Below are 14,933 nucleotides of genomic sequence, written 5' to 3' on the forward strand. Positions count from 1 at the left end.
GGTTCCTCAATATTATCAGTCAGTTTCTGTTCATTGTTCATGTCAATCAAACTTCTTTAGTTCCCTGATAACTTCTTAATGAAATAACAATTTACAGTTTCTAAAAGTTTGCTCTTAGCATCCTACCTTGATATGACTCATCTGCATGGTGGTAATTGAACTCTCCTGTTACTGGGTTTCCTATCTCTGCACCTTTCTAGTGTCCTCCAGCCTGGTGCAGTAACCATCTGAGTAGTGTAATACAGAACTATACATCTCAGATTGTTTATTCTTCCTACAGTGACTCTTAAAAAAAGCATGTAAATGTCTCCTAATATAGGAGAAATACGATTTCCCACACATCACCACTCCAATCCTATTAACTGTTTTGAAAAGACCTTCTCATCACATGGATCTGATGTTCTGATTACTCTTCAAGAATAAATCTATACTGGCTCTAAAACTGTACTTTTTTCCCTCCCTCAAATGTTTTTCCATGTTTTTCAGCATGTCCCACTTCCTGCTGCATTCACTTGCACCCTGTCTGAAGGATGCCATGAAGATTATGGCTAGTGATTCTTGAGTCTTTTTACTGACTTTTTTTTTACTTGGTATTGACTATTGTCTATGCCAATAGGTTCATTTCCCTTTCTTTGGCTTCACCTTGGAAAGTGTCACATTTGCTATTTCTTTATATTACTTCAGCAGGCTGTGTCTGGGAACTTCACTGCTCACCCCTGCCCCCACTACAATGAAGTCAAATAAGCAGCTGGTACCCTGTCCTGAGGAGGCATTCTACAGATTAGCCAAAACCAAGTAATAAGCACAGTTTTAAATCACTTACTCTCTAGGCTTGTTTAAAATACTTTGTGACTGTGTTTTGATCAGTAATTAGAATTAATAAAATCTATCCTGATTGTATCAAGTATTTACGTTTTTGCATTCTTTTAGTGATGCAGTTTTTGAAATACTAATTATTTGTGATAAAATGATTATATTTTTTCCTGTTAAGTTTACCAGTGAGAAATTATGACTTATCTGAAATGGGATAGGAAACCTTAAGGCCAAATCTGGATCTTACTTTATAATATTGTTTAAGGGGGAAATGTCTACTGAAATCAGGACAGAGTATTTTCATTCAGTTAGTACTCTTGAGATTAATTAGAAGATGGCTTGATAGGTAGAAGCGTAGTGTAGAGCTTGTGTTTGTTTTCTTCTATGTATCTGTTACAGTATACAATAAGGGTGTGACTTCCTCAGAACAAGTCTGTATGCCTGCAGAGCAGTCATTTAAACTTAGTCATAGTTCATGGGGTGAAATGATCTCCTTTAAAAAGGAGATGTCTATTAGCAATGTTTTAGACATCCTGTTTGAAAGTGGATAAATGATGCAAATTTCTCCCAGATTGTACTTCTAAGTCTCTCCCTTTACTATAGGGAGACAGGGAGGAACACCACCTCTAAATGGATCAAATATTTTTGAAAATTGTTCCGGTTTAGGTCTCAGATTTTTCATCTATATCTTAAGTGTCCAAAGTAATAAAATGCAAGTTAATGTTTATCATTCAGAACTTTTAAAAACAAATATACTGTTATTTCTTGTTCTTAAATACATATAGAGTATCAAGTTATATCCCATAATCACCCTGCACATTTATTACATGTCTGAATGTTTCCTGCAACAGCTGGAAATCTCTTCAGAACCAGAAGAAAATGTAATTCTTCTGACCCACTCAATATCTTACATGCAGTGTGATCTTTGGATTGCATTTAGAAGCTTACACAGGATCAGAAGGGAGTTGCAACCTATTCCTCTCTGCAGGGTTTGAGTACGATATAGCCTGACAGCTTCAAATTAACCTGTTATTCTATGATTGTGATTTCACATATAAGTCAAATTCTAGTGAAGCTGACTGATTCCAGCAAATTGGTTTGGATGTCTGTGTATGTGAGAATGGCTCAAGCTAGTGAGAAGTTCATCACTTAATCACATGTCTAGCTTGTATCTTTCTTCATTTATTGCATAATGTGTATAATTGGATTAAAGCGTACAGAAAAATTATAAACTATAAACCCTCTAGACTTTTTCTGGCTGTAACAAAGCAAAATTGTCATGATGTGGGGGAGGGAGCTGTTGAAAGGGAGGCCAGGGGTGTTGCATTTAATGGGAAGTGATCCATATATTCACAGGGGCCGTGGAGGAGTGCCTCCACCACCAGCAGGAGTACCGAGAGGGGCACCAGCACCCAGAGGAGTGCCTCCCAGTAGAGGACCAGTCAGTCGTAGCCGTGGACTTCTAGCACCCAGAGCAAGAGGAGTACCTCCACCTGCAGGCTACCGGCCCCTTCCACCACCTCCAGCACAGGAGACATATGGTGAATATGTAAGTCAAGCTGTTGACATATCATGCATAAAGTGTATAATTTTGGAGGGATGATCCTATCACTTTAGAACTCAGTAGAATCTCTTCAATGAGTACCTAATGAAGTCTTGCACCCAGAATCTATGGTGAATGTGGTCATCTCTCGTCACCTTTTCAGACTCGAACTGTTTCATATTAATAAAGCTTCAGGTTATATGTACTACCATAAAGGCACTTACAGTTCATTTGGCAAAATAGTTATGTACCTCTTAAACGTATTATATTAGGTTTCTGCTTTATAAAAATCTGAAAAATCACATTGTCAGTAGACTGTTAATTCTCAAATAAAACTGAGAATAATATTGTACTCTTCTTCCTAATCTTATCTTTGTGGTCATATAACTGTTCAACGATTAGACAATTAAAGTATTTTTTTGAAAGCTTCAGAAATGATCCTAAAATTTTAACAATGTACAGTGTATCTCAATAAGCCATACATATTTATCTTTATTTCATTGTATTAAAAATTAAAAAACATATCAAAATACTTTATATTGTACATGACTGAATATTATAGGCAGTTATGAATTGTTAGGGTAAATTTAGTTTAAACTGAACTTACAGAGCACTGAGATAAAGAAAAAAGCTTATTAAAACAAAACTATCGTCATAAAAATGGATTTAGTCTTATAGAAAAATAACATTTTCAAGGACAATGCTTTTGATGTTTTATGAATCTTAAAACTTTTAGCATGCCCACTTTACAGCCAACTCTGCTTTGTCTCTGTTGTTCAGACTAGCAAAAACGGAATTCCTGAGCTCCAGAAAATGGTTTTGCTGTTTAGACATTTTCTGCTTCCCTCAACCTTTCTTCCACCCACCTTCCCCCTCTCTTCTTGCACCCCCCCACCGCAAACCCTCTGAATCATATCTCAACCATTATCCCTTTTGATCAGAAACCTAATTTTCTATATAACACCTATAGCTTTGTGCAGACAGAAGTTTAATGCCATTAGTACATTTATACACATATCTGAACAATTCAGAAGAAATTAATATTGTTTATTAATGTTATGAGAATTAGTTCTTGAACAATGTACCTAAACATCCCCTGGCTATACCTCACTTGACTAGTCAAGGTGGGTACTGCAAATAAGTGGTTATTTCATAATGCTTTCAAAAGAATTAGTCCTCATTAAACAGCCTGTTTCCAGGGCATACACTGTAGAATGCATGGTGATGTGGTAGAAAATAAACCTCTGAGTAACTTCATATTTATATGTATCTGCTGTTTATAGCATGTGTATATAGAAGAGGCATGGAAATAACAGCTGTTTGAATCTGTTTCCTGATGTATGCTTTACTTCTGAGAGAGAATAATTAGAAAATAGCACTATAAAGAAAAATAGTGCTGTGCTAAATAACTTCTAAAAAGAATGTTCTCTAGAACTGGATCACTTATCTTCCAAACAAGATATCTTAACCGGGATAGGTATATTTAAAGCTGTAATTGATACAGCAATGCTAGCTGCTCCATTTTAAAATTACCATATTTTCTGTGTCTCCTTTGTTAAAATGGAGATTCATTAGAATAAAGTTTTGCTAGGACATGAACCACTAGTGTATTGTATGTTAAATTTAACGCACAGTATTTTTTTACCTGCCCATTCGTAGTACGTTATCAAAGTGCCTTAACTGTATCTTTTACAGGTTAAGATAACATGGTAGGAGTCATTACTAGTATTTTTGTCCTTTCTTTATTAATTGCTGTTTAGCCATATCTAGTATTAAGTGCTGGTTTGCTAACCTGAATCTCCGAGCAGGGTAAAGTGTCGCTACTGAGAAGTGTCTGTAGAATGAGAACATCAGTGAGATTGTGAGTATCGTAAGTTATTTTAAGCAGCATATAGTTTCAGAGCCTCAGCGACTGGGATATCCAGAGAGGTTACAGAGCAGCCTTTAGAACTTTTCCATTGAATATTAGAAAGTCTGCAAGGATTCATGAAGCTTTTTCATTCCCTTAGGCTTCCAAGCCTCTGCTTTGTACTCATTAAAATAATGTGAAACTGTGCAAGTTCAGAAAGAAGCAAAATATATTCTGGATGGAAGCCTTCAACACCTTGCCTTCTGTAACTCTAAATATCTCAAAGATGATGCAGGGCTTTCAGTACATCAGGTCCTTGCCCTTTTCCTCTGTGGTGTACTATTTATTAAGTATAACTTGTGACAGAGAATGAAGCCATCGTTGAGTCACAAACAGCATCCATTTTCCTTCACTTCTGCTGGTAACTTTTTTCTGTAGTTCTTGAGGCCAATGAATCTTTAATACCTACAAGGAACTTACTCGGTTCTGCCTCCTACCTATCCTAATCTCTCTCCATCATCTTCTTGATTGTTGAAGAAGTTGTTTAAGAAGTTGTTTTCTGAAAGATAATATCAAAATGGGAAGCAGGATACGTACTTCAGTCTGAAAAATTGGAAGGGTTAATTCTGGAGGCAGTATCTCACATGGGGAAAATCATGCTGCAGGCAAAAAATAATTCACTTTAGGTGCATTTTAACATGGGCTCAAGATTAACAAAACTAGGTGATCGTTTCTGTCCTGTACTTGGAGCCTATAGGGAAGTTGTCCAGAGCTTACCTGTTACAGAAAGCTCTACACAGAGGTAGACTACCTCTGTTTGCTGTCAGCTTTCTGGAATGTTTGTAATGCTGACTCTGGATGCTTGATGTGGACTTCTCTGCTGAAGTCGTGCAACATATTGGACTAGCAGCGATATCTGCATGTATTTCCAGTTCAGTGTAACTAGTTTTCCCACTCCACTGGTGCCTGTCTCAGATATCTCTCTCAGCCCCAGCACCCATTCCTCCTGGGACCTCACCATATTGTTAGTACCATGATGAAGGTTTTCAAGCCACTAAATGACAGTTCCTTATCATTTTCTGTGAACATGTCTTTTTAATAGCTGTAGCATCAGCTTAGATGATAACAAAAATTCAGGCCTCTATGGCCAGCCAGCTTTATTATCACTGTTCTAACCTCACTGCTCTATCACACTGTCTGGTGTGATAAACCTTCTCTGAAGGCTAACATGACTCCCATTTTTGTCCTCAACTGCTCAGGTCAGTGTCCTCAACTGCTAGTATGACGTGTGAAGCATGGCCAGGATTCTTTTTATGATACTTGGATAAGGAAAATCATACTAGATGGTGCTACATTTATTGACGCACTTACAGATAGTTTCAGGGACATCATTCTCTTAATTATGAGAATATTTTTCTACTCATTGAACCAAACTGTGTAATAGATAAAAATATTTTTCTGTATTCTTAACTTGACAATTTATTCCATTAAGATAAGAAATAGAAATTGTATTTAACTACTAGCTGGAGATTTTAAGCTTTTTCCATAATTTTCAATAAGCAGGAAATTACTAACAGTATGCTAGCAATTCACTACTCTTTTTAATAGTGTAAATTCATTAGCCAATATTCAGTCAAACATAGGTTAGACCATCAGTGTTCAGTCTGTTACTGTCTAGTAACAGTTGCTGCTCTCTGCCTCTTCCTGTTGTCCACTTACTGGCTTCAAACTTTGAGGCTTTTTCCAAACTAGTAACACAGCCTGAAGCTCTTTTAAGATTTTAGTTTTTTAGATTTTTATTTGCTTCTATTTTCATTTTACAAAGGTAAATATTTTGCAAATATTCTGTAAGTATTTCAGTTCTGTACTTTGTATGACTATATGTGTGATCATGCCATGTCAAGTCCCATTTTGGCTGCCTAAATGTGTTAAATGCAAAGTGAGATTTATCTGAGATGATAATTAGATTTTTTTAGGCATTAAGAATTGGACTTTAAAAACTGATATAAAACCTGTTGCTGTGGCAGCGTGGAATGGCTGCACTGAAACATAAAACTCTGTAATCTAGCAAGTTATGGCCAAGACTTACTTCAACAGTACTTCAGAAAGCAATCAGATCTAAATGTTCCTCCCTACTATGTGGGAAAGTTGTGGCAGAGCTTCAGATCTGTTTCTGGCAATTTTACTGATGTTTTCTTGTGTTCAGACAAGGGTTACCTCAGCGGCAGATTTTTCTAATGCAGTGACCACATGTATAATTTCTAGCAGTTAATGCTTCAATTAGAATGCTTCAATGAGATTGCTTTCTGTAATAAGAAATTGAATTAAGATGGAATGTCTACCAGTAAGAGACCTAGGGAGCCTTTCTAATGTTAAGTAAATTGTAACTTGAAAAAGAACATTATGAACTATTTCCAATTATATGCAAAGATTTTTTTTAACTTAGATACAGCCTACTTAGGGTGCACAGAACACTTGGATACAAAAGGGATGCTTATAACAGACTTCAAAATCTACTCTTTAAAAATCTATGTTTAGTTATTGTGTGATTCTAGAACATTCTAAAGCTTAGGGATTGCTAAGTTTTAAAAGTTTATAGTTCCTGAAGCATACATTTCTGGATATTTCCAGAAACATGTTGCTTTTACTGGTGGACAAAGCAGTGCTTCAGACTTAATTAAGACTTAAGCTTGAAATTCTCTTAAGTCTGTACTATGCGACTATACTGACACTGTGTATACTAGAAGATACATATATATTACAGACACTACAACAGTATGAGACTATGCTCATACTGTTTCCCATGAGAAATGGGGAAGACCCAAAAGACATTACATAACCTGCTGTCTGACAAGATCCCACCCAAATGATAAGCAGATGATGTGATGCCGTATGTCCTTTCTTAATTTAAATCTCAGTATTTCTCCAGTAGTGGAAGGCCCTTGGTTCAAATGCCTGTCGCAGGTATTCATGTTCCCTTGGTTCTCTCCGGAGATGGTGTGCTGACCACCCGGATACTGGCTATCCTAACATACACAGTGTCAGGAGCTGTGGCTTCTGTCCTTTCGGTTTTGTGAGAAATCCTTACAAATTTGTTGGAAGATTTAAGGAAAGTTTGTTCTCAAGTGATGCTTGGCTGGATAGCTAAGAACAGAAATCAATTTCATGATCCAGTGATTATTATAAAATATACATATATGTATCCATTAGTGAAAGAAATGAACCCAAAGTCTTACTATTTACAGGTAGGAGCCCATTCAGCTGAATAAACTATAGCCTGTTTAGTGCCCCTTCCTAGAAAGCTGGTGCAAATTCTGTTTTGATCTCCAGCATTAAGCTTGAATTCTGTATCTCCTCATTGAGATCATACTTAGTTTTGATTTGAAAAACTGAAAATTAGGATTAGAAAAAACATACTGTAGAAGCAATTTCTTGGATCTATTAATACAATGTTGATTTTACAGGGTAAATTATTTTTCAAGTAGACTTTTTTCTCATTAATGCTCTTTTGCTCACTTACTGTTTGTGGTTGAAAAAGGAAAGATCTGTAGGAAAAAAGAGCAAAAACTTTGTATACAATATGAAAAAACACAGGCTTTTTATTTACAAATAAACGCCTGTTGGAGTTGAGGTGGCAAAGTAAGGGCTAATCCAGATGGTATAAGACACTGAACAGAATTTGAATTCTCCCTGATTAGAGTAAGTATAACTTCAATGTCACTTTGCATGTCACACCATGTTTTAATTTACTGTGGTCTTCTGAATATTGATAATTTCCTAATAACCTGCAGTATTTTAACCAAATTAATTTCAGATGTTTTTGTTTGCCTAATTGTTTTGAGTGTAAAACTTCATGTTTGGGTTCCTGCAAAAGGGTTTGAGGTAGCCTCATTCTCTAGGAACTAGAGAAATGATCTTTTGTCCATTCTGTCTCTGTTACCCTCTGCAGATAATGTTGTGGTTTCCACTTAGGTCTTAAACTTTTTTAAGCAATGTATTTTACTGACTTGTGCCTTTTCAGAAGTGCTAAGACTATTCTTAAAGTCAGGGTGAATTCAGGTAAGACTTTTGGAAAGCAAGTTCATAACAGCAAGTATTTCTTGGCTTTTTTTGCCAGTTACAATGTTCTTTTTCATGCTAAATAGGACAAGCAAGAAGAAATACATGTAAAAAAAAAAGTTTTAAAGTCCCTCAATTGTTTTATTTCATTTTTAATCTTTTACATTTACCTTCTCTGGGGTTTTCAGGATGAGGTGGAGAGAGAATGGAAAATCTTTTCATTTTCTCAGGAACTCAGGCAACTTTGGCTGTGGAAGCAGTGGAGTGTTTTTTGGGGAAAGGCTGAAAAGCTTTTCTACCTGCCTATCTCAAAGTTGAAAGTTCACCTATAATGTGCATATAAAATATTTTCTTCTTAAATTATTTTAGAGTTTAAGCTGCTGATCTAAGTTGACCATTTTCTGACTTACATTATTGAATGAGCATGAGTTGTCCTCCTGATTCTGACACTGCTCTCTGCTGTTGTATATAGAAAAACAGAATTGTTTTGGCCTGGTAGTAACTTGGTTTAAATGTTACTGCCTATATTCATTAGCAACTCTTCAGGGTTGGTTTGGTGGGGTTTTTTTGAGGTACATGAAAGACAATCCACTAGTACATTTCTCATTCCGGGAATACCTTATTTGTTCTGGTTGAATATGCACTAGGCTCTTTCTAGATGAAAACAGATGAAAATCTACAAAATAAGAGCTTACAGTCTGTGCATGTTTGCTGCTAATGTCCTTAATGTTATCACTTAGACTTTAGATGGTAGTAGCTACCCATATTTGTTTTGATTGCCCCATATTCCCTGTTGATTAAATGATGGGGAGATGTTATTTCCATGTAACAAAATGGCTGTTCCTTCCCTTTACAATTCTAATTCACCAAAAAAAAATTCTTCACTGCACTGATGTTGTCTCATGTTCTTTTTTCTTCAAGTTAATCTCTGCGCAAACAATTTTTTTGAATGTGATAGTTTTTATCTAAAAGGAAGACATTCCTTCAATATTCTTTGATAAAGTACTGGTTAATTAATTTCAGAGAATGATGAGGAAAAGAAACAACAACCTTTTAGCTCTAATAATAACAGCCTTAATTTTTTCCCTTGGATGGATTTCCTTAGTTGAGGAGAGCTGGAAAATTGATTTCTTATTGATGTCATGATTTTTTTTTTCCAGCACTGCAAATGGCCTTTTTGTTAAAATGAACTTTTTACCCTCTTCTTTCTTCCTGTTCCTCTTGTTCTTTTTGAAACATTGTTAATTTTCCCTAAAGAGCACCCAAACACTAGTCTGTCATTGTCACTGCCAGCAGATTATAATTTAAAGCCACTGTTTACTATTCCCCATGAACAAGGGTATGTTTAGAGTACTTAATTATTAGAAAGAAACACTTATGAGCAAGGCTTAGCATGATTTGTAATGTTTTGGGTTGTGCAGAGGTTTTGGCAAAGATTGCTTTCATTGTTTTTGTCATCTTTTGACCTGTGATAGAAACTTACTATTTCAAATATTTGAAGGGTGCATATTTACATATTGCCTTTGGTTCTGTTCATGAAAAATTTCTGCACTTTGCACTGAACAATTACTGTTACCAGGGCTGCTTTTGGGATTTATATCAACTACGGGCACTGTCATTGAGACAACTGCAGGCAGAAGCTCTCATTAAGAGGAAATGTAATGTGGTTCTGGCTTGTAGGCTGGCTTAATAAAGGAGTTATTAATCAGGTTTGAGATTTTACAGCGTAGTTTCATATTATTTTCAGAGGACCTGTCTTGTAATTCTAGCTGTTCTGTTACTTTGGGGGAAGATTCTTAAGACTGAAAATAACAGAAGGCAGGACAATCGCTCTTGATACCTTCCTGGTTGATATTTCAAATGTGTGGAAAATACCTGTAGTTTAAGAGGACTTTAACATTTTCAGCTTATTTTTCTTCTACATTTCTGTTGTAAGCACAAACTGTACAGCACGCTTGCCTTCTTTTGATCAGACTAAATGTGATGAGAGTTAGTTTTCTAGGTTATCCTGAAAAGTAGAATAGTGAATAACAAACAAAATGCTCTCATTCATGGGATGAAAATATGATCTTGTTTGGGCTTTTTTTTTGAGAGGAAGAGGAAATATAGCTTCACCAGTAAACTCTTTCTGATCAAGTACCTTAGGAAGAGCTTTTTATAGACTTCTGCAATTGGAGTAGTGGGGAAGTCCATTGTATTGCATTTGGTAGGTAGTAAGAATGCAAATGCTGTCATCCACATGAAGAATAGCGGCTTTAAAAACAAAAATGAATGCTTTTATAAATAGCTGAAACATACTGAAAAATCAGCAGGAAAAATGCAATTAAAATATTCTTATGAAGGTGTAATTCTTTCTGTACTGTACAGAAAGAAATCTGTATAGCAGTGCTTGTCAGTGAATTTCTGATGTACTTTAGTATAGGATATCTGTACATATTTAAGTTCTGTCCTATCCATTTTCATTGATTATGTGCAAAAATGATAGTTACTTTCATGTAAGTTAGCAGGATATTTTATAGCATTGAAATATGCCATGTGGCCAAGGATATTTCACCTAGATACTAAATGAAGTTAAAGAAAACATTTATTGAAGCCACAAGATGTCTGTTTCAGAAAATACTCAAATAGTGTGGATTTAATCTAAAATGTTAAACATTCTGCCTTGGCCAATCGTATTTGTAACTTCTGGAAAGAGAAAGCTTTCAAATACTGTATGACTAAGAAAATACTGTGTTAGACCTAATTCAGTGAAAGCTCTAAAACATACTTCAGCTGCCCCTGCCTAATTGCTATGTCAAAGGAATAGTGCACAGTAAATAAATGTTTTGAAATTTGAATCTCTTATCTCTTAACAGAACAAGCCATTGAGAGCAGCTTTTTAAACCTATTTTTGCAGCATGTTGCACATGAAGTTTATCTTGGTTTTCATGTAAATTTTTGGTTTTATAAATGTAAATACAACAATAAAAAGGAAGAATTGATCTATTTAAGCAGTTATAGTAATTGCAACAGCACAGGTTGATCTCTTTAATGTTAAGTGACAGGAGTCCCATATCCAAACTACAAACCAGATATCTTTCCATTCAAAGCTCATAAGAGCCACCTTCAACAATACAATAATGCAGTAATTAATTTCTGCAGTAGTCAATTTATTAATGCACAAAATGGTGAACAGTAATGAGTTCTGGGCAAAATTTTTCTGGAAGAGAAATGCTAATGCTAGAAACACTTAAGCCTGATACAGCATGGACCTCCTGAAAATTTTCCTTTTGTTCTGCTGGACATCTTGTTAACATAAGGCTCTTCCTATTTCAAATTTACTTTGTTCCTTTGTCTGCAAGAAGTCATAGACACACCATGACTTCAGAGTGGTCTGTTTTCCCCTTTATTTTACTAAAAATTGATCATAAAAGTTAACATAAATGTGAAGAATAGGACTGATTGCTTAAGAATTCTCCAATGATTCCTTTGTGGCAAAGCTTTCCTAACATGTTGAAAGGTTAATTTCAGTCCTCTGCTTTCATTTGTTGTCACTGCTGGATGTGCATGATTTGAAGTTTGGGAGTCTCTTAGGGATGGCTGGTTCACAGTTGGGAGATTCTATGAGAGGACCAAACATCATGTAGATGTTCTGGAACAGAGCAAATAAGTTGGCTTGGACAGCTTCTGCTGTTGATCAATGTCTGTATTATTAACAGATGTCTGTGTATTGCATCAATAAGTAATAAAGTGCTTGTTCATAATAACTGCCAGGAGGCAATGTTTTCCTGGGTTTAGTGTGTGGCTTATCAAGAAAAGTCCATATCCGTATCAGATGGGCAAAGAAAATGCTAAGACTCTAATTTTTAGTTTCAGGACAATGAATTACTGAAAGAGAAAACAATACATTTCCTCTTCAAGTAGGGCTATTTATCCATGGATCTCTTCACAACAGAGAATTGGAAGTATCCTCATTTCTTCTTCCAGACCTATGAATAGGCTGTCACTCAGTCATGCCTGCAGTTATTCATAGACACTCTTCTACTAATCACTGCTGGGAAACAATCGTGTTCTCTGATCTAGTGGTGGTAAAGCAGTATTGATGGGCAGATTGCCTGGTTTTCCATAGAACTAATTTCAGATCACTTGAAAAACGCTAAAAACTCGGCAAATTCAGTATCCTATCAGTTGTTTTGAGGATGTCATTGGCTTCTGCTATAGAAAGCTTTCCTTACAATGTCTAGAAAGCTGTCAGATTCCAGTCATTGGGGATGGTTTCTACTAGAGTTGGACAATCCATCATTTGTCATCCCTACCTAATTGATACCACTAGTCGGTTTTGTTTTCTGTCATCGCTGAAAGATTCTTAAAGGTTCCTTTTCCTGGTAAAGAGTTTGTTCTTTCGTGAGACTTACCCTTGTGTTGCCAGGGTTTGATACACACTTATTCAGAAAACACCATATATAAGGTGATGCCTGATTTTCATCTCTCTGAGTCCATATATCTTCAAAGTGTCTTCTCATTAGGTCATTCTCATCTGGCAAAACTGGTCAGGATACCCCTATATATACATTGAGGTCTTTGGTGTATTTGGTTAGGATTTGCATATTAGGATTTCCTAGGAATCAGTACAAAGGAAGTGCCATTTCTACTTTTCATGTGTTTAGCTCAGGTTTGTTATTGGACGAAATAATAAATTGGTGACAGTTCTTTGGATTTCTGTAGTTCATCCTTCTCTGGGAAAACACAGCATCATTGTCACTTGTTTCTATCTCAAAGTTCTGTATGACTTGTAGCTTGACTTGTAGCTGGATTTAGTGGTTTGTTCAACTTGGTATTGAAATCCAGTGCTATTTTGGAAAGAGTGTTACTACAGTGTATACTTAAAAAGTGTGGGTAATGTGGGAGGAGTAGGAAATCCTTACTTTTAGTTTCTTAATGGCTGCTAAACCCCCACAAGTTACAGTATACAGAGGGCATTCAAAGAACAAAACAAACATACTTGTCTTATCTCTAGGGAGTTTTTCCCATCTGTAGTCTATGTAGATTATTGAGTTTATTGTTCAGAAATAAGCCAGCTACCTAAGTTGGCTGCACAATATTCATTCAGGTGTTTTGATTCCTGAGGTGCTTCCCAGAGCTTTCTTGAATATCAGTAGCTCACTCATCTTGAATTCAAGTACATGAAGACATGAAGCATTTGTACTGTCTCTGCACAAGCCTGTGTTAACTAAAAAAATATTTCCAAAGCATGTTGCCAGTAGTTCAAAATACCTTTTGAAGTAATATAGTCTTAAATGTGTGTGACCTCCTAAATGGAAGTAGTCTCTACTAATATCATTAAGATGTTGCCATTTCATGGTGTACATATCACATATACATTTCAGGAGAGTACTGTCTTTCATATTTAGCACTAGGTTACTACTTTGTTTCTGGAGTGTGCTTATGGTTAATATTACCTTTCTTTTACATCTTTTCAGGAGTATGATGATGGTTATGGAACTGCTTATGATGAACAAAGCTATGATTCCTATGATAACAGCTATAGCACTCAAGCGCAAAGGTAAGTCTCTACATCTGCTGTAACTACATGTGAAATATTCTACAGTTGGAAAGTTAGCTTTACTTAAAGATTTTTTCAATTTCATCTTAAACAGCAAAAATATTGTAAGAGGCTTATTAGAAATAACCTCCAGTGTTATTTGTCTCTAGTATCACATAAGTATAAAAGTCAAGTTTTTGAGTGGTTGAAAAGAAGCAGAAATGAGAACTTCAAAGAGTTTTAGTGATGTGAAATAATAAATCAGTTTTCATAAGTTCAGGAAATTCGGGAAAATTTAATTCAGATCCATTTTGGGAGGGAGTGGGGGCAGGGAGAGGAGAAAAAAAACTTTACAAAAGGTATTAAATAATCTGAAACAGAGCTGATTGCATTTTCTTACTACTTAAACATGGTTACATTCAAGTATTTTACCTTTATTTGGCTGTAAAAAAAGTAGTACAACGTTTAGTTTGTTTTACTCCATTGTGGAATTGTCTGACAGATTTGAATTTCTTGCCATTTGTGTTCCTTTCCCCACTTCATTCTCAACAGTATTTTTAAGCACTTGTGATTTATTTTCTTTAAATTTTGCTTTCTTCAAAGGAGTTGCTATTTGAAAACTCCATGAATTTCTAGGAATACTAATGTTTCCCAATGATGGGAAAAATGCTATGAAGTACAAACTACTTGTATTAGGTGGTAGTTTGAACTTAATGGCAAATATCACGACACATTATTTAGCAGCTCGTCTATTAGCTACTTCTAATGTGCACGTCTGGAAAGGGACCTTCTCTGTGCCTTTTACTGAGTTGTGATTTATTCTCACTCTTTTTCTCTTAGACCAAGCATTCATAGTTTGATCAGTAGTAGATTTTCTAATGTCATTGAGAATTTTTTGAAACTTTTCTGGCAATGAACTTGAAATGGTTGAAACAAGCGTGTTGAAAAAACAGTAAAATACAAAATAAAATGCTCTAGTTCTGCATTACTGCTTTGGTTATTTGGGCTGACTAGGGCTTCGAACCTTGCCCTCTGGGAAGAAGAAAACAGTAGGAAAGAGAGATATTGGTTGATATTGTGATATTGATCAACAGATACTGATTAGACTGTTTTACCTTCTGCTAAATATGTATGACTTTTTACAATGT

The 14,933-nt window shown here is 35.7% G+C and overlaps 1 protein-coding gene across 1 annotated transcript in view; it reads left to right on the top strand.

Moving 5' to 3' along the window:
• The window catches only part of KHDRBS3 (KH RNA binding domain containing, signal transduction associated 3), a 91,772-nt gene that overhangs the window by 58,741 nt on the left and 18,098 nt on the right, over nucleotides 1-14,933 (top strand). Inside the window, exons 6-7 of the mRNA XM_075705973.1 lie at nucleotides 2,170-2,362; nucleotides 13,724-13,806. Of these exons, the coding sequence (XP_075562088.1) occupies nucleotides 2,170-2,362; nucleotides 13,724-13,806 (276 nt within the window). The remainder of the gene's footprint in view (nucleotides 1-2,169; nucleotides 2,363-13,723; nucleotides 13,807-14,933) is intronic.

Source organism: Pelecanus crispus, chromosome 2 (assembly GCF_030463565.1).
Source record: "Pelecanus crispus isolate bPelCri1 chromosome 2, bPelCri1.pri, whole genome shotgun sequence".
Lineage (NCBI taxonomy): Eukaryota > Metazoa > Chordata > Aves > Pelecaniformes > Pelecanidae > Pelecanus > Pelecanus crispus.